The sequence below is a fragment of the Falco peregrinus genome, chromosome 9 (genome assembly GCF_023634155.1).
Source record: "Falco peregrinus isolate bFalPer1 chromosome 9, bFalPer1.pri, whole genome shotgun sequence".
Lineage (NCBI taxonomy): Eukaryota > Metazoa > Chordata > Aves > Falconiformes > Falconidae > Falco > Falco peregrinus.
The window spans coordinates 9,619,696-9,640,114 of NC_073729.1; the positions used below are offsets into that span (position 1 = coordinate 9,619,696).

General features: G+C 36.5%; 1 protein-coding gene across 5 annotated transcripts in view; it reads right to left on the reverse strand.

Annotated features, from left to right (window-relative positions):
• Positions 1-20,419, reverse strand: part of SBF2 (SET binding factor 2) — a 255,203-nt gene that overhangs the window by 46,983 nt on the left and 187,801 nt on the right. For all 5 annotated transcript variants that reach the window (XM_055813899.1, XM_055813896.1, XM_055813898.1 and 2 more), the window contains exons 18-24: positions 8,173-8,343; positions 6,313-6,575; positions 4,809-4,981; positions 4,472-4,545; positions 3,897-4,092; positions 2,604-2,731; positions 90-265 (exon numbers count right to left, since the gene is read on the reverse strand). In XM_055813899.1, the coding sequence (XP_055669874.1) occupies positions 90-265; positions 2,604-2,731; positions 3,897-4,092; positions 4,472-4,545; positions 4,809-4,981; positions 6,313-6,575; positions 8,173-8,343 (1,181 nt within the window). The remainder of the gene's footprint in view (positions 1-89; positions 266-2,603; positions 2,732-3,896; positions 4,093-4,471; positions 4,546-4,808; positions 4,982-6,312; positions 6,576-8,172; positions 8,344-20,419) is intronic.

The following is a 20,419-nucleotide window of genomic DNA, read 5'->3' on the forward strand; positions in this document are numbered from 1 at the left end:
TGCACTTCTGCAAAGCTATTAGCTTGTTCAATATATTTGACTAATACCAAGTAAGAGCATCAGAAATAAAAAAAGCAGCATGACTATACCGGAATGAGGTGTTCTTTTCTTTTTGTTTTGGCAAAATTATCTGTGGTGCTGTTTGCCCAGCTGCAAATGCAAAAGTGCTGAAGATAGACTGAGGATAACGCAACTTCATTAGCTGTTTCTTAAATATTTCCACCACTTCAGGACTTACTTCTTCATCAAATGCTACTTTAATCAACTGCATATTAAAGACATGGCATGTTAGTAATAGGGAAAAAAACAGAATTAAAAGATTCTAAAAAAAAGATAATTTTTAATTAGAATTAAAAAAAAAAAGAATTAAAAGACCCTAAAATATATTAGCAAAAATTCCCATACTTATGCAGTACTATGCCCATAGAAAAATACAAATGTATGTACACATACCTTATTGAGGGATATTACACACCTTATTAATTTTTTATTAGATTTTTACATTTATGTCCAAATCCTACGGTATTTTCACTAAGAAGCATCTGGAATTCTCGTAATATCACACATAAAATATTTTGGTAAATCGAAGTAGTAATGCTGGCACTAAGCTATCTACAACAGTTCAAATGCTAGTCACATGGGACAGCTTAGCTCGGAAATACTCTGCCAGCTCTGCCCATATACGAAGGCTGGTAATGCACTTCAAAGGCTCTCATCAAACCAAACAATTTCAGCATTCATACATCACAGCCATTATACTGCCATTACTCATTCCAGATTTCACCTCACCTTGCGAAGTATAGAAAACTGCTAATAATAAAAATGTAATAGCGAAATCCGATCCTTAAAAAAAAAACTAACCTTGTGCTCTTCAAACACTGATCCACCCACCCCCCTAAAAATGCTTTTTGAAAGGTTAAAAAAATTCCACCACAACAACACCCACCCCCCCCCCCCCCCCCATCCCATCCCATTATCCTCAGCCAAAAGGATGACAGTCAGCAACTGGAGATGTGGGACAGGGAACAGAGAGACAAGATAGGGAATCTGTAAAGGGGCCCAAAAGAACTTTAAGAACGTGGGGAAAGCAAACAAAGAAATATCCTAGAGCTTTATTTCTGAGTGCATACCTATACAGATTTTGAGTGTCTTTTTGTTTGCCATCTAGAAGGCGGATTTCATCATTGCTTTTTAGATTTCACTTGTTTTGTAAATAGTTTCCAAATGACTAATAACTCTGTTGTTCTAGGACCTCCTTGAAAGGAGCTCTTGAATCTTTAGGGGTCTGATCTGAAGGTTTAAAGACATTAAATAGCATAACTGCAGCCAAACCTTCTGAAAGTCATAATTAATAAACAAAAAGGATGGGCTACTTCACGCTGTACTGAACTCTAGCTGTTACAAAGGGAACAGAAAGTAAACTGTTTGCTGCTTGTTTTTGTTCTCATAACCTAATAAAAAACTATGCTAAACAAAACCAAAGATGATGTTTGACCAGAATCCAGCACTAAAAACACTGAGCTGTGTCTGTATTCAGCACATCGTTGAAGAATGCTAACTATTCTGGTAAAAAGATTTCTGGAAAATACAAGTCCTCATGATGTCCTCTCAAGAGTCCACAAGAACAATTGTCTTTCAGTTGTTTTACTCACTTGTACTCCTAATCCAATGCTTTTGAATTGGATATTGAAGGATGATTAGATAAATAATGTCCATTATTGTAAGGAACTTGTAAAATGCTGATGATCTATTTTATTATGTGTTCAAATGGTAGAGTTATTGTTCTTAATGAAAATTACTTCTGCAGTCAGCTAACTCAACAAAATATTTCATGGTTTGTAAGCTGCAGTCTACTTTCAGTCCATGATACAAAATTATTTGCCTTCACCTTTCCCTCTCCGAGGGTCTGACCACAGTTAAGGTCATCACCAAAAGAAACATTCAGGGAAGACTTCAGAGACTTTGTGATTTCTAATCCCTAGAAGTCTACCTCTGTCATTCACCCTGCAGTATGTGCTTCTGCTGAACACGCTGAGGGGGATCCTACAGACAGGAAACTAGCAGGATCTGTACAGGAGTCAGGAAACTACCAGGATCTGTGGAAGTCGTATGGAGGTCATTGGTTCCTGCAAATGGTGGTTACCCTAAAGATTCCTGGAAGTGCAGCTTCCACGTGAGACATACCATGCCTTTCTGCTGGTAAAGAAGCAGAGAGCTGGTAAAGTGACAAGTCTTGAGAAGAAAGCAGTATTTATAGCTTTTCCATATTCATTCCATGTAGGTGGAGGAGACAGAAAGCATGTTCCCACTAGTCTGCTTAGGCCTCTACTTACTCACATTAAGAGATTTTGGACCCAAAATAGCCCTTTACTGGATCCAAAATAGAAAGATGAGAAAAAGAGTGGAAGAAGTCAAATATGAAAACAGTAACCCTCTGTAAATACCAGCTGGGCCAAGGAACGCCCAGGTTTCTGAGAGGATGCATTCTCTACTGACTTCCCAGGACATAAGACTGAACTCTTTACAAACATCAGAACAAAATGCTGCTCATAAGCATTTTGAGCTGTGTTGTCATATAACTTTTTTACAAAACTTCCTTTTACCTGAAAGGTAGCTGAAGTGATCTGCAATCCCTCCTGCATACTCTGCTGCAGCTGGTTCTGTATGGTGATCTTCTTCTCCTTCGTAATGGATGCAATAGGAAAGCTCCGGATCACTGTCTGCTCTCCAACTGAGGATCATAAAGTTGTATTTACAGATACTTGTCAGATCACAGAATCAGATCTGGTTTGGTCAAATTGTACTTTGAAGAGACAGGAATGAGTAAGCACAAAGCAACACGAAAACAATGGCACAGAATTAATTTCAGGCAAAACACCTGAAAAGTTGGTAAATACTTAAAGTATTCTTTGTAATCTGAATTTCTGCTTAATTTCAGCTGGGATGACTAGAAAAATATTCTCCTTCCTACTGAGTCTTTCTAAGTGATGGAAATGCACCCTCAAAATCAAGGTTGGTAGGGGGTGAAGAAAGTTTCAAGCTTATTGAAAGTTCATATTGTACTATACAACCTATAAACAACAAATGATATACACTGGTATCTTACATATGACCATGAACTTTCTACAATAAATTTACACTTCCAAATGACAATCTGCTTAGAAATGGTCAAAACATGAAAATTTATCATTCAGAAGACATGTTAAAAAGAATACTTAATTTATTAATAATAATTTTAGGTAGAATTCTAACTCATGAATATTTTTCATTTAACACACTTTTAATGGCTGAAAAAACTGTTTAATGAAAAGCTAGAGGTAGTGGAAGCTGGAGATGTCACCCAATATGTATGTTCTCTCTTACTGGTGAAGAAGCTTACAAACCTTGCTCTGTAAAGCCACACTATTAGACCAAGTTTACAGATGGAATGAGATATAAAATTACTAAGCATTTTGTCCATTTGAAAGTCTATAAAAATTACTGAAGTATGGTCAGGAATGTGCTTATTTTCTGTCTCCTACTTTAGGCAGTCCCTAAAAGCCCACAATACCGTGTGACAGTCTACCGAATTTTCCTCTAAGACAAATGCATATTATGATTTTATATTTATATTGCTGAAGACAGCACTATAAGTATCTACCGATACACAAGAATACACATTTAGCATCTAATGCCTCATCTGAGTAAGTTCCAGTTAAATAAGTTAAAAGCAAAATCAATCATTGTCATATCTAGTGATAAAAATCTGTATTAAGAGATTCTTCTTATCTGATAAACTTAAAAAATTATACTATGAGGTATATATATTTTGATGGTGATGCCTGAATAGGTGGATAGGCCAGCTCAAAGACCTGCCTACCTGAAGGAGCACAATTATCACTGTTTAATTTTCTTACCCAGCTGATCATGAGGAGTGCCTTTAAATATAATTCTGTAAGTGGTAAGGAACAAAGCTCCTTCAGCAGGGAGGATGTGAGGACCTCCAAGCAGTCCTCCTGTAGCTTCCTCTCTGCCATCAGGATCTAGTAGCACACGGAGACCTTCACAAACAAATTCTTCTCCTGGGAGTAAAGTTGGCCGTAGAATTTTGGGCTGATGCAAATAAATGAAAGTGTAAGTTTAATGGCGATACCAGTGTTATACCTCAGGCTAGTTGTAATATTTGGCTTAAAAAGCTTCAAAACAAAATGGTTATGAGACTGAGTCCAAAGAAGGGAGATGGAGTTTGAACTCAACCAAGAGAAATGGGTCTCAAAAAACAGTGGGCATGCAACAGCTTGTTTATGATCAGAAGTTTGGCTCTACTAGTTTCTTAAGTTCATATTTCATGAGACCAAAGCCAAGCACTTTTTTTTTATCACTGGTGGAAACTTTCTTTCAATGTTTTGATGTTTCCTCCTAACGTTATGAGGGGAAAAATTGCATGATTCTAATACTTGTAAAGAATACAAATATGTTTCATAATACTTGCCTTCTGTATTGGTGGAAGCCGCCTACTCTCACGATGGACAGCCTCCAGAGTCTCTACGTGCATTGCTACAATGCCTGGAAAGCAGTAATACCATAAATGAAGTCTCACAGAATATGAAAGAGAAAGTTGCAATTTAATTAACACTCTGACATTCTGAAGTTCTCAAACTTAAACATCAAGGGAGTAATTATTTGAAATTCAACAGCAACTATAGTCTAGAAGAGTAATCTAACGTCCTAACTTCACTTGAAAGGAACTGAAACGAAAAAGTCTATTTCTCTCACTAGAAAAAGAACAAAAAAGAAAGAATACAAACCACTTTTGTCACAATTCTTACCTGGTATCATGCAATGAAGACCCTTGATGTGATCCTGTGTAACTCCACTCTCTGTGCAAACCTTGTCAATAAATCTGGTGATGAAGCGCACTACCGCATTTGCAACATCATTGTTCTCAGAGTCCTCAAACCCACTTTCAGTGTCATAACTCTCTGCAACACTGCCTGCAATACTATAGAAATTTGAAGCGTGAAAAATTCGGCTGGTGGTGCACACATGATACCTGGCTAGACAGAGATAAGGTGTGGGGGTTTTTTATAGTTAAAATACATAAACCTTGTTGAAAGCATATGGTGGTACCACAATTATATCATATTTTCACTGTCATTAATACTGTCAGATCTGCATGGATGGTAACAGAAGAGAACCTTCCCTTCATGAGTCCAGCGCAGACAGGCCCGCAAGAGTTAAAAAAGCTGCTTAGAAGTGAGCTAGCTCTATGTCTTCTCTTTGAAGAGCCAAGTACATTATTTGCCACCCATGGTAAACAAATATCCAGTTACAGTAAATAAGTATTTCAGTTGCAGGGCAAAGCTAAAAAGACCATAAGAGAAGTGTTTTGTTCATGAGGAAATGTAAGCAAGCCAGTGGGACATGTACTCTGAATGTCTAAAAATGCCTTCCATAATAATATTAAGGGCCAGATCCGTGCATTGCAACATATACTGCAACCTGTCTGCTGAGCATGTCCTAATGCCTGAGTTCAGAGCCATTTAGTCAGCAATGAGTAGCCATGGGGGAGTTTGACACTGATAGCCTGCCTATCTTCTGCTTGATGCCAGCATTCTCACTAGCATTCTACTATTTTATCAGGTGGGAATTCTGATGGGTCATAGGTGATAATGAAGACACTAAACAGAGCGGGAGGAAGGCTCGTTATGAAACGTCCTGGATTTGCATGCTAAGGAACATAACTGGTGTTATACTCCTCCTGCCCCCTTAGTAATTTAACCTTTGCCACAGTGGTTTAGCCCTCTTGTTTTCTGTGACCTCAGTGCCTTTCTTCCTTGCAGCTGTTGCACAGAAACTGTGATTTTATGGAGGCTGTAGAAATGCTTTCTTGATTTTAGTTCACACACTGTTTTTTCCAAGACACATAAAAACAGAGTAGCTTTAGAGCTGCTGTTTTCTTTCTCATCATACCCTATGTTTGTATTCAACACTTGCATTACTAGATTAAAAATTCTTACTGTGACGGTAACATTTTTATGTTCCCTTAAACGGCGGTAAACTACTCCAGATTAAGTTCTGTTATTTAAGGCTAATCATGTTAGACTTCTGTTCTCCTTAATTAATGAACTTGAAGAGAAGATACTGAAATAATCTGTTATTATTTATATTATAAACAATATTAATCATTTAATATATGAAAACACAATATAAATACATAAAATTAAATAAAGATATTAAATATGTATTTTAATCTAGAATAAGTCCTGAAGAGTACAAAGCTTTGGAAACCTGGCCCATCCTGACCGATTACCACTGACCTTGCGTACCCACCTGTTTGTGACAATACTGTTGCTTCCACTCTCCCAGTCACCAGGAGCCGATGTTCTTAGTAATTTGTTCTTACTTGTATCCAGCGGTACTAGCAGGTAGACCATGAGGTTAGCAAAATGAATTGCCTGACTGAAAACTGTACTTTCCTCGTTCTGGACTAGCTCCTGTTGCATTTGTTTATTAAGAGTTGGCCATAATCGTAACTGCTCAGCAGCCAGGTCCATTGCTGTCTTATCCTGGTCTGGACCCACAGAATTTTTCTCCTAGAAGACATACGGAAAGAAATATAAAGACATAGGAGAAAGAATAAAGCTATAACTTAAAAAATGAATGTTTAACCAAAACTTTATTAAATTATTAAACTTACTTAACTTCCCCCCCCCCCCCCCCAAAAAAAAAAAAAAAAGCAAATAACTACACTAAATAGGGTTTAAGGAAAGTTTTTAAGTACTATAGAAACTGAGCTGTGAATGCAGTTTACTGAAATACGCAAGTAGCATGATGTGGACAGATCTAAACACCATCATTTCTTTCCAGGTCTTTTTTTATACTATATGATATTCCATGTTTCTTCAGAGTGGTTTACTGATTTTAATCTAGCTGCTCTCCTTAGATTACCATTTTAGCTCACATAAGAACATGCATAAATCAGACTGAGAAATAACATGCAGCTCACTGCTTGAAGCAGGTGATATTCCCCAAATTCCTAGGATATTCAGGTGAGGCAAGCTTTTATATTAGTTTCCAGACCAGCTGAAACATTCATGTTTTTACATGTTGGAGTTCAATTCTAGCATTTGCTTGAAGCAAACTAGGTAGATGGCACATAGTCAAATTATATTATAGCCCAAGGAAATTAGAATAAAGGAATCTGGCAGCTGATATTAGTGACCTAATGCCTGACATTAAATTATTAAAGGACTAGTTATTTTGTAAATGTTTTTCTATACTAAGTTAAAGTTGAGTTAATTTTCCATATAAACACAAGAGGGTTAAAGTGGATGCTTCCTTGTAAGTTCTACTGTTCTTCACATTTTTCTTTACATAGTCTCAGGTGGAAAGGGACTCCCTACACACAGTCCCACAGTCCTTTTATCTTTATCCCTAATATGTCTGACATGCCTTTTCAGTTCTTCATTCCGATTACATTTCTGGGAATATCTCTGTTTATTTTACTTCCTTTCTTTACAGTGCTGTCTGAATTCAGGTAGCATACATTTTTCAGTCACATAGTTGATAATGGAATTTTTATACCAAAAGAGAGATTACAGATGGCTTTTTACTATGTGTACGTGCTCCTTCTTAAACATAAAATTAAAAAAAATCTTATTTTAGCATGCTGCAAACCTTCCCATTATACTTCAATTTTTGCATTAGACATGTAGTCTCCTCCTACTGAGACAGGTAATTTGTGTTCTGGAAGGTCTATCCAATTTTAATAATGCAGACTGAGTGCCATTCAATAAAAACTACCCTAGGGTTTGGTGATAATCTAACACTGGACCCTAGAACTGCTTGCTGCTAGCTTAGGCTCTTTGTATAACAGAACTGTTGCTATTTTATACCATTGCCATACGATATGGTACTACTTTCAGGAAAAACATATACCAGAAGTGTAGAAAATTATACAAAAAGTGGTTGCTTGAAAAATCATAAGAGCAACATCAAATCATAATGCTTTGCAGATAAACGTAAAAATTAGATATTTTTTTATGTTATTGCACGCTGTTTAATATGGGGAAAATGAAAGAAAAATATCTAAAATTGGAGAAACCGTAACTCAGCTCTCTATAACTTAGGAGACTATTGAAATGTGAAGAAAAATACCACCTTGATATTTACTTTAATATATTTTCCTACCTTTTGTCTCAACTGTACTGCATGATTGTCATCTTTGGCTGTTAGGTAGAGGGAGCGAACTTGATTTTGCACGTTGCTGTAAAAGGTTGTTTCCCAGAACTGCTGGTTAGTCCAGATAGGATGGTCTTGTACACAGGTGTAAGCAAACTGACTAACACCAGGTGCTAATTTCTGAAAGCAGAAAATATGCAAAATTGACAAATTAGTCCTATTATTTCATTTCCTTTAAAGACTATGGCTTGCATATTGAAATATATATATATAAAAATCAGTCGTACCAACTGAAATATGCAATATATACCCTTCTGTACTACAACATGCAAAGGAGAAATTATATCTCCAGTTTTGTGCCATTAAAAGAAATGAACATACAAGAAGCTTGTAAATAAGTGGAAGGCACCACCTTCTTGATTCACAGCAGAAAACGAGACTCAAGAGGAAGAAGTCTGTGATGACAGCTGATAGCTCCAAACATATTTCTAATATAAAATGTTCTTGAAAAAAATACAGTATTTTTAATAACCTAGTCCTACAACATAGAAATCAGTATTCAAACAGATGAAAATTATTTCTTGATTATTTAAAAGTCAGAACTACAGTAATGAAATGTAAAATAATTGTAAGTGGCAACTGAGTCCTTCCAGAGCTGCATTTTTTGCAACAGCAGCAGATTAAATTGTTCTTTTCATTGTTACCTACTGCACTGTATGACCCAAATCCAGCTCCTGACAGAGTACTAAACTGTGTATGTTCTCTGAAGTCACAAGGGACTGCATCCCTATAAGGTCTCAAACAAAACCAGAATTGTTAACAGCACTCCTCATTATGAATGTATCATTATTTTCAAGTAGGTCTATTTTACTTAGCTAGTACGAGTTTCCCAGTGAGTTGTTCAATATTCTTGATAACCACATACAACGAGAGGAAATTTATTTCAATGACCTAAATAATGAAGAACTACGTCTTACATCATACATTCTTACTTTTTGAAAAAAAAGAAGGCCACAACAAAATTTGCGTTGTATACTGTGTATAGCAAAGAAGCAGGTAAGCTAAACACCCACCTATGATTATTTCTGCAATAGAACTGAAGAATAAAGTACATTACTGGGTGCCTCGTTTCATGACTTTCACTCAGAATACTACCCATACCTGAAATATATCCTATATCTAGAAGTTAAATTTTACTTTAGTGATTATGTCATAAACCACTTTCCTGTAGACCAAGAATACCACTTGATTTAATATTTATAATTGTAACAGTTGTACACAACAGCCAGTAAATATAATACTTCCTTAGTAGGCACCCAGGCATTCAAGTGGAAGGCTAGGAAATTACAACTGAAAATTTTAAAGTCTGGTTTACAGATCTCTGGTTTTGCAATTCTTCGAACTGTGTTTTCCGTGCTATGCTCTTCCAAGTACATCATGAACTAAAAGTCCTGATCATGTGCCATGTATTCATTCCCTATCAGGAAGAGGTCCTTCAAAGTACTATGTTTGAGGAAATGACATGTGACATGCTACTAAAATGTACCCAGCTGAAATACCATCTCATGATTAACCAGCAAAACGTCAGCAAAACAATTTGTATATAATCATGCAGAATTTCATCAAAATTTCTTGATAACCCGTTAAGAAATCTGAATGTGTGGAAGATTCAAATTACATTAAACATGATAATGTCTATTCAATACAGACTTAAGCAGAAGATAGTTGGTTTGTCTAACATATCACCACGTTTCAGTCATGACGCAGGAAATTGCGGATCACACAGTGCTCGATCTAGCTGTTAAATCACAGAACAGCTGAGACAGTCCTGAGCTTTGACTGACTGCTGGGCAGCCCTTGAAAAAAAAAAAAAAAAAAAAATCAAAGGCATACAAAATCTACACTAACTCATGACTATGTCAAGCCTGTTACTTAGCAGGACAACTAACTGTACACGAAATCGAGTCTTTTAATTGCAAAAACATGAGAAAATGTTAAAGTAAAAAATATACAAGACAACATCTATCCTCCTGTACAGCTATCTCCCAGCTCCTTTACAGTAATCTTTATTCTTTAAGTGCTGTACACATTTCTTATCTTTCACCCTTTGTAGGTGTGTATACAGCTAGCTTAAAATGGCTTAATTTGTTCAACTGTGGTAATTAACACAGGGCCCACAGAATGGTTCTGGCCCAATCATTCACCTGACTCAAAATCCAGATGCACAAAACTTGTGTTACAGAGGAATGGGGATGAAAGGTAAATCAAGGAAAATATATATATATATGGTCAACAACTTAAAAGTGGTAGTGAGTGTTAAAGAATAAATCCAAGTAAAAGTCATGGAATGGCTTTATTTTTTTCACTGGCAGTAATTCCCAGTCACAATACTGCTGCAAAAAGGGAACACGACATAAGGGGGGGAAAAGGAAGAGGGAAGAAAAAGATAAATGTCTGTTCAAGCCTAACTAGTTGGTATAGTTAACTCATGCCAATTTCTGTAGTAAATGGCACACAACAGAATGATTTTATATCAACCTGTCTAGCTGCCTTTGATGCCTCAGCCCAAATCAGGTAATTGTGTAAACTAGGTAAAGAGGGGGTGATCTTTGACACAAGCCAAAAAGAAAGTTTAAACTCATAACCCTATGTCCATAGTAATAGTGTTACAGAAATAAAAATGAAATGATTTTCACATGGGGACAAACATGAGCAGAAAGCCGAGGGGCTTTGAGATGCTCTTCCTGTGCTCATAATTTTAAACCGTGAACAGCCATGTACAAACCCACAATTTTTAAATAATGGAGATTTATGTTCAAATATAACACCACAAATCAACCCTGGCAGTAATTCCTAGGCAAAGTAAAAAAAGTTTGTTTACAAAAGGATGAAAGAAAATCCATCAAAAAGCTAAGCCATCATAGACATTATCCTTCTCATCACCTACAGGTGTTGAAATAAATGGTAAAACCTGATAGCAGCTAGAGCAGAGAATCAAAGTTAGGACTTTGATTTTCCAGACTAAGCTCTGCCAGTTATTTTGGGGAAAAATCACTGGATTCTCAGTTTGTTTTACTTGGTTGGTTTGTAAAAAAGCAGTATGAATACCAACGCTAAGCAGCACACTGCTGCTTCTATGCAGTCCAAATCCATGGACTAAAATACTCCGTACAAATAGAAGCATTCCATGAAGCTTGCAGTGTCTATATTCTCTACCCTGGGAGTGCTCAGTGAGCCCATTTGACCAGAATGGAAACTAATCTAATATATCAAAAGGGCTCCAATGTTTACTGTTGTATTCAAAAGAATTTGCTCAGTATTTCTCCAATTTAAGTAAAACAGTAGTTCGGCATCAAGCAATACTACACATATAAAACAAATCTTTACCTTTCTTTCCATAGGACAGCTCTTTCTCCCTGTCCCAATAATTCATTTCTGCCAGACAGAATGAACATAGGAGGCAACAAAAGAATCTCCTACTTAGAAGGGAGGATTTAGGGGTGGACAGCTTAAAAAAGACTCCAGAAGAAAATAATAAAAATAGTTCTGAACTGATAAAGTCCTTATTCTGAAGTTGTCTGTATTATAGCTTACACTGAGCTGTAAATTGTAATTTTTGTAAATTGTAAATTGAGCACTGAGGTGTAAACTGTAATAACTAACAGGAAATGAGTTAACTTCTGCAAAGGACACCAAGTTCTTTCAATAGATTAATGGCCCTTCAAAAAACCCAAACATTCCCCTCCCAAATTACATATGAAACAGACATCACCCGTATCAAAGTACTGAATTGCATTCTACAGCTTGTGAAAACCCAAGGTAGATCCGGGACTTGCTATGTGTGATTATACCAACTTTCTGAGTTCAGGAATTAGCCTTAAATTATTTCCACCTTACTGAGTAGCACTGGATAATACCTGCTTAGAATTTTTTCTGTGTTTCCTGACACTGGATACTTCTGAACCTGAAAATGTTATTTGCAGCTGAGCAAAAGATGTGCACCAATGCCAGGACTCCCAAATTGAACTGTGAGGTACAGGTCGTCAAAGAGCTTCTCTATGACATAATATATTTAAATTCCTTGTTTCTGGAGAAGAAAGGTATGCTTGTGCTGATCACTCAGCAGTCATTATCCTTTACACCACAAAATCTTAAAGAAGAAAGCAAGTTTATTCTAGCAAAGCAAAGGATCTATCAATTGTGAAGTTGCAAAAAAGTTACAAAACAAAGAGAGTGGAAAAACAAAATATAAATGTATGCGAGACTGTTCTTTTCTCACAGGAATTTGCCACATGTCTCGGCTATGGAAATGAAGAAGCAAACTCCACAGTACTCTATTTTTTAGAGAAATCCAGTTTACTTCAGAAATGAACTGGATTTTTGTCTTCCAATTTATATCCCAGGTTATTGGTTTGGATAATTTTGGTGAAAAGAGGAAGGAAAAGAGGTGAGGCAAAGAACAGCTTCCTCCTCAGCTTCTGGAGTAATCACTGTGCTATGGGTTATCTGCTTGACTTTTGGAGAAAGCTATTGCAACATCTGTGAAAACACCAAAGGATCTTCCTCGCATAACAAAGGAGATCGCAGCACTACCTCTCCTGTACTGGTTAAGGTTCTCCCTGGAAGTCTGCTAAGTTTATAGATCATCCTGGACATCCTGACACTGCTACTTCAAAGGGCTATTCCCCATCTGAGGGTTCTTTATATAGACATTCAGCGATACCTGTTTTCGCATCATGAGTGGGTAGCACTTGCTGTAGGCAACACACTGCCCTCCCCCAAGACTATGTAAACCATGTTCTGCATGCAAACATATTCCATGAGCCAGTCCTGCATTCAGATCTACCCTGTGCCCACACAGACACCCCTAAGTTCAAAAAGTCCCATAGAATCAACCCGCATAGACCGAGAGGAGTGAGGCTTATCGATATATTGCAGACACCGCTGCACCACACCATGCATATACATCTCTCTCAATATTTACCACAGCATACACATACTCAAGCAAACGTTAAGTGTACATGAATACATTTTCAAGTCTGAGTGATGCATGGACAATATCAGTCAAACAATTCAATTCAATAAATGGTTTTCTCATTTGGTCTAAAATATAAAATTATACCCACATGTATTGTACACACAAATGTGGGTAAAGGCCATAAAAGCATAAAGTTAAGAACTGTGATGCTTCCATTATTATTATTTTTTGTTGTTGTTTTGATTTTTACTGCTTTAGGAAAAAAAAAGATGAAATACCAAATCAAGCTTCTTCTCCAACTTGAAAACCTAATCAACAAAAAAGAAAACAATTTGCCACCTCTCCTACCTTCAAAAAGCCACTAATCAAGATTGGACTCAAGACTGATTTATATTTTAATATACTTTAAGGTGTGAGTAGCAAAGTGGTTCATTAAGTTGTTTATCTACGATTATTTCACCATGAAAAATAGAAGAAAGGCCAATTCACTTATAATTCAGTGCTACCAAATCACAGACAGGTATATTAAACCAGCAGAGGGCAATAGAATTCTAGAATTTTGCAAAATTGGGATGTAATTCTGGATGGAGCTTTATTTATTGTATACATTTTCTGGCAAAAATTACTTAAAACATCTAATTACTCATAATCTTTAATCCCAGGTTCCAGAAGATCATGTATAATTTACTACACAACACTTAAAGCCATACAGAGTATCCCAGACTTCTATACAGATGTATCAAGACAAATACGTGCTAATACAACTTTACATGTAACATTAAATAACACACAGTATTATACTTTTCCTTTCTCTAAAGAGATAACGAGATTTACAAAGTTCTGATATACACAGAACACATTAAGGCAATTACAATCATCTAGAATGATGTGCAGAACCTGCAAAAGAGAGAAGACGTTTTCCCACCAGAACTTCACAGTTCTACATGGCAATTAAGTTCCAAGAAGTGAGTAAGAAATATGCTGATTTCCACCCCTATCTACAGTACATTAAAGTGTTAGGTTTTGGGTTTTTAAAGATTAATTTCATTATAGAGATTACTATGACTATTCACCAAGGTTTAAATCCATTAGTTAAGTTACAGATTTCACAAATTGTCAGTTGCAGTGTTGAATCCATCATCTGAAGGGTTTTTGAAATTGTTACAGCTATTTTGAAAATTTCTAAAACGTCACTGTACGCCTTTGGCATTAGCTGACTCTGCAGTGATGGGGCACCTCTCTGACAGCGTTGGAACGGTGGTATTGGCTCTACCCTCAAAACACCCACCCTAGCAACTATGCTGTTATCCAGGTCTATGCTCACAAAGAAATAAACTCTGTAAATGTCACAAGTTTATGTTTTTATTTGTAACAGTGGTTCTTAAAATTATTTGACCTGATATGAAACTTAAAGCCAAGTTAATCGAGCACCTAAATAATCCCCCAAAGGATAATAAAGTAATTCTTTTTAAGTCCTTCTGCCATTTCATTATCGTATTTCTTTAATTACTATTTTCATTCCCCCATGGCAGTTTTCTTTGTCTTCAGTGGTAAAATTCTCTCTGAAGTTCTCTCAATATTCAGCATTCCCTTATCTGAAGACACTACTAAAAAAATAATCCTCAGGTAGTCCTCAAGAATAGGATGAGCAATACAGTTGAAAAATGTAAGGGTACAGCACAGAATATAAATTGTAAATTTATAAAAAAAAAATATAACAGTAGTAGGTTCATCTTGGTGATACTAAATATATACTACATGGTTCAGAAGGTGAAAGAGAGAGGATGGGCAAAACCAGGAAGAGCAGTATCATGAAGAATTCTGAATGTAAGGACAAGAAACCAGAACCTATTGCACCCTGAAGTATGTCATTAGAGAGATTAAATTAAGATCCAGTCTGATCAACAGGCAAGGAAAATGACTGTGGAGTTGCTGGATGCAAGTGCATTACAGAGCAGGATACAGTAAGGAACCTCTGCCCAATTATAAGATCCAGACACAGCACAGGGGGTGCATGAGGAAGAGGATAACTACGTCTGCCTAGTAAATTCTTACTGGCACGAGTGTTTTGAATAAACGACAAAGAGCTGATGTGGCATTGACAAGTTCAGAAAGCCAGTGATGTATCACAGGAAGCGAAGAAGAGGATCCTAACAAGAATTTCAACTGTAGCAGCTATTATGAAGGATGAAGCAGCACTAAGTGGATAAAATGCAGGGATGTGGGTGAAAACAAAGAGTAGTAGATACAAACTTCAACTATGGGCTTGAATCACAGGGAGAATAATAATGTGTATGAGTGAAGGGGAAAACCATAAGACAGGAAAGCATTTGTGACATCCCAATTCTTTGGTCACATCCAGTTTAAATTGTTGATGAGATATCTAGGATGGCAACACAGAACTTCACACAAAAGCAGGCAATATACACAAATTATCAGCAGCTTATCTCCTTTACCATCTGTAAGCATTTGCTGTCTTCTGGAAACATAAAATAATGCTGCTTGACTCATGACAGATGATAATGCCCCGATGAAACAGAATTCAATAAAAGGAATTGTACTTTCATGCAGAAAAGTTCCATTCTACTAGAATAAGGACATAGTGATCAGGAGGTGAACTCAAACTTACAGACATGGAAGACACATGGGACTGTTCCTCCAGATTTACAGTCCTTCACTTCAAGATCAGAAGCTTTACCAGACATTTTAATTAAACCACCAGAAATTCTTTCATGCTGAAAATTCTAAATGAATTGTATTTCTGTAACACTGTAATCCCGCTTAGAAATAACAACAATATAGAGAGATGGTCTGTAATGAAATTGTTAGTCATCATGGCTAAAAAATGAGTTCAATTAGGATCAGGAATAGTTACAAATTATGTAATCCGGTGCTTCTGGGGAATACAGTGGAAAGGTTTCTGTTTTTCCTAGGATACTGGATCCGTTTCTCTGGTACGGAACTGAACATTTACTGCAACATTTATCTTACTTTAATTGGGGAGGTGGTTGTCCTTTTTATTTTCCTGACCAAGTACTTCCTCCCATAAACCACTAAGGAAACAAACTGCAGATTGCAGAGTTCTCTTCAATGTTTCTCATGATGTTATCGTTCTGGGAAAGCAAGCTTCTTCAACAGAGTAAAGTTACTACTGTAATTATTTTCCAAAATTCCTTGTAAAGTCACATGTTAAAAAAATCCTCTAATTAGTCTCTCCGTGCTAAACTGTCATATTATATACTTTCCTGGTTTATTTCTTCCAGATTTTTTTTCCGCTTAAATATAGTTTTGGAAGAGAGATATGCTCTACCTGCAAGGACATAAAATATGTTCTACAGATATGTATTATGTATCCATTCAAATCCAAAGTACACTAATTAAAATCTTAAGGATCAAAGACAGCGTTTTGGCATCTGTGTTTGCAAGTGATACTGCAAAACCATTCAATCATAGCTAACAAGAATCCCCTGATTCCTGTTTTAACTTAAGTATGTTTGCTTTTAAAAATACAATTTGCTGAACTGTAATCTTTATATGAAAGGAAGTTTTAATGAATGTAATAAAAACTCTTGACTGGGAAGGTGTTCAGAAATATTGACAGAACTTTGACCATCAGCTTACAACGCTCTTCCGTGACCCCACTCATATTCATAAGCACCTGCCAAGCAACCATTGTCTTCTGTCAAAATTCAATCAAATACTGCTTTTGTGTCATATCTATAAAAACTTCAGCCATAGTTAACCTACTAGTGGACAGAATCACTAACAATAGTGATGACTAAAGGCTGCTCTACAGCTTCCTTACGGAGCCTCAAACTGCCTGGCTTCAAGTAGTAGTGCTTTTTTTCAAATTCATCTTATAAGCTCTTGATGATAAAGACCTTAATCTTTGTGATCTTTTGCATGAAAGCAAGACCAGCAGTTCTGGTCCATAATTAGGGCTCCTGGGTTTTGCAGTAATGCCAATAATACTAATATACACCTTTGGTAACAGTAAAATACCCTTAATCAATCTTTTGCCTGACAGCTTGAATATGTGCAAAATGAGTAAGATCTCTGAATGAAGAACTGTTTAAGAAGATGACATATGGAAAATCAATTTACATATTAAATTAAGATTTTAAAAAATATCTTATATTGTAAAGATACTGCATGGTGTTTTAAGGTACACTGGTGTCGTAAGTCTAGGAATTGGCCTCAACCTAAAGGATAAACATGTATTTTTTCCTTACAAAATAGGAATCACCTGAAAAGATAACATCTAACGCTGCCCCTGCAAAAAACAGGGCGTGTGTACCATGCCCTTCTACACTTCGCACCAGCATTACCACTCACTTCCTCCTAACAAACCAGACTGGTATCTGGAGTTGAAACATGACAATCTCTGCCGATACAACGAGGCACTAGGGCTCCCACAGTGAAAGAACAGCAAAATCCAGTGATGAAAGCTATACACGTTCCTTGGATATCTATTACTTCATTTGAAGTACTGCAGAAAAAGCTTTCCTCTCTCCTGAGTGAAGTCCTTAAATTCACTGCTGCTTGTTTTAGAAGAGTTATGCAGAAAGTAGGAACCACTTGAAGTCTGCCTACATATATTTTCTTTCATGGTTGAGCTTCTCCCATAGCATCCACTATATGACACAGGCAAGTTCTTGCCATTTTTTAAGCAGGCAACTTAATGTATTTCTACATTTAAGGGATTACCATTCTGACAATGGATAAATATAGTATTAAATATAACATTATTTAATACAATTCCAGTCACAAAAACATTTTTATAGACTCAGATAGCATCGGAACTGGCAGAATAGAGATACAAGAAGAGAATTAATGGATGCAGACAAAATTTCTTGCCAAGATGATAAAGGAAGCCATTAAAAACTTAGAAAGTCTAAAGGAAATACTTGTGATTCTGAAAAATAATACTGCTCTGGCTAACGCAATTATTAAGAGATGCTCATCTATGAAATAAAGAAGTCCATGCATCATTTCTACACAGAACTAACTACTTTCAGAATAGTATATTGTTATGATGCCACTTCCTTTATTCAAACACAGGTGATCAGAACTGTCACTTCTGAATGCCAAATAAGAAAAATTTGCAAGTGTGTTACTATCTACTATGTAACGTGGTAGACAATCCTTAGAAAGGTATGGGAACACAGATGATTGTACATAGTTTAAGCACAGAATTTTAATAATAAAATTTTGGAAAAGATCCTCTGAAAGTGATAAAATTGTATTATAACCTGCACATTCAGGTTCTCCAATGGTTGAGGGACTCAAGAATGTTTGATCAGACTGCTAAACATCACCTTAGCTGCAAAGGAGGGAAGATGGAGAAGCAGACTCTGACTGTGACTTGGCATGGAACAGCGCTGAGGAAGGGAGCTTTTGCTCCCTCTGCCTGTTGTCCAGTGGGCAGACTGAAACTGGGGCCTGCCCTTGGTCATCTCTTGCCACGTACTAGACCTTCAAGAAATGCAGTGTAGTCTACATGACATCTTGCCACCGTGGCAGAGAGACATAATTGAAACCAAGTATCCAAATCCTGTGAATTTGACAAGGCCAATTAAATGATAGTCAAACTGCCTTCCTTGATGAGTTCATAAAATTATGATTATTTAATCAGAAAAATATAATTAAAATACATTCTTTTCATCTTGTTCTTTCTTCCCATGTGTAGAAATTTTCTGCAGCACCAGGGAATACTACATTTCTATTTTATACAGAGAAAAAATGACTGCATACTGAATAACCACGGGTCATCCGTACCAAAAAAACACGGAAAAATTCTTTTATCTTCATGTATAAATAAATTGTATTTATATTGTTTCAATTTTAAACAAAATTCCAACAGTATTACTAATGGTAAACTAAAACCTTTTTCTAACCCAGAAGCAAAAGATGTGTTTGTTTTTGTGACATTAACAGTACACACCAAAGTCCACTGTCACTGATGAGTCACATTTTGCTACAGCTCACGTCCAATATTTAAAATTTTTAAAAAGCATTGTGACTATTTTTTCTAGAAAAATTCAATTATTAGTCCAGTCCACAAATATGCAACCAGTACTGACATCCTGTCTACGAATTTAATCCCACCAGCTATGAGTTAGAGTGTGATCAAATCCTGCCTGATCAAATTTCACAACAGATCACTCACCAGACTTCAGGAGCTGGAACTCTGAAATTTCACCAGACATTCCAAGAGCTGATAGCATGCTGTACACCAGTGATGCTTCTTGCTATTTTAGTTAGATGTATGCAGAAACACCCTAGACTATAATCTTCACGTAAGGCAAAGACATTAAGACAAGACCTGTTAGATCATGCAAGCTTGTTCCTTTTAGACGTTTTTCACTGTTTCCCCAAGAATATTTTAAAATACCTCAAGGCTAGAGCATTGCCTACCTCATGAGAAGACCATTCCAGAACCTTATCAACATCAACTCAAGGAATATGTTTCTCCTACTACTCAGTTTCTTGGTTTTATCTGCTGGACTCACACGAAAACACACCTTTCTCATTATCTACACACCTCAAACACTATGTGTCTGCACTATGTGTGGCCATGTACAGTAAAGCTATTTAGGAAGAACAGGTAATTGTTTTACTAGTGCTCTGCTTTGTGTTAAGTAAATAAAATAAAACTTAGTGTTTCATATACACATAGTCCTTTCATAAAGGAACTGTGGTGTTGTGTAACTTCTTCGCATTATTTCATCAGAAACAACAGGAAATACATTAACAATGAAATGCTGTGACATGAAATCCCATTTTAATTTCCCATTTGAATGCTATAGGAAACATAGATGGTAAAATGTGTATTTGACTGACATAACTCTATAGTGTTTTTAAGATGTACTACAGGCTTTCTCACTGATAACACGATTTGGAATACCAGCTGCACAGTAACATCAATGCACACACAAATGAAAACCTGCGTCACTATTAGATTCACAATTCCTGCCCGTTCCTGGCCACCAATAACACTCTGCAGTTTCAACAGAGCCAGGTGAAATGGTATTTAATATCCTGCTGGCATTAAATATGGTATTCTGATAACAGAAGCATCAATAAAAACAAGTACGCACTGTCAAGCACTACTTCACTTTTTTTGGAAAGCATAAACACAACCACATTTAGGGAGTCACACTTTGAGGTAAGACAGTTTTGCATCTGAAGCAACAGTATTGCAATACCTGTGCTCTGCCCCCCGAAAAACAAAACGCAGCTTCAAGGGCATGTGCATGCACGAGCACGTGTGCGCAA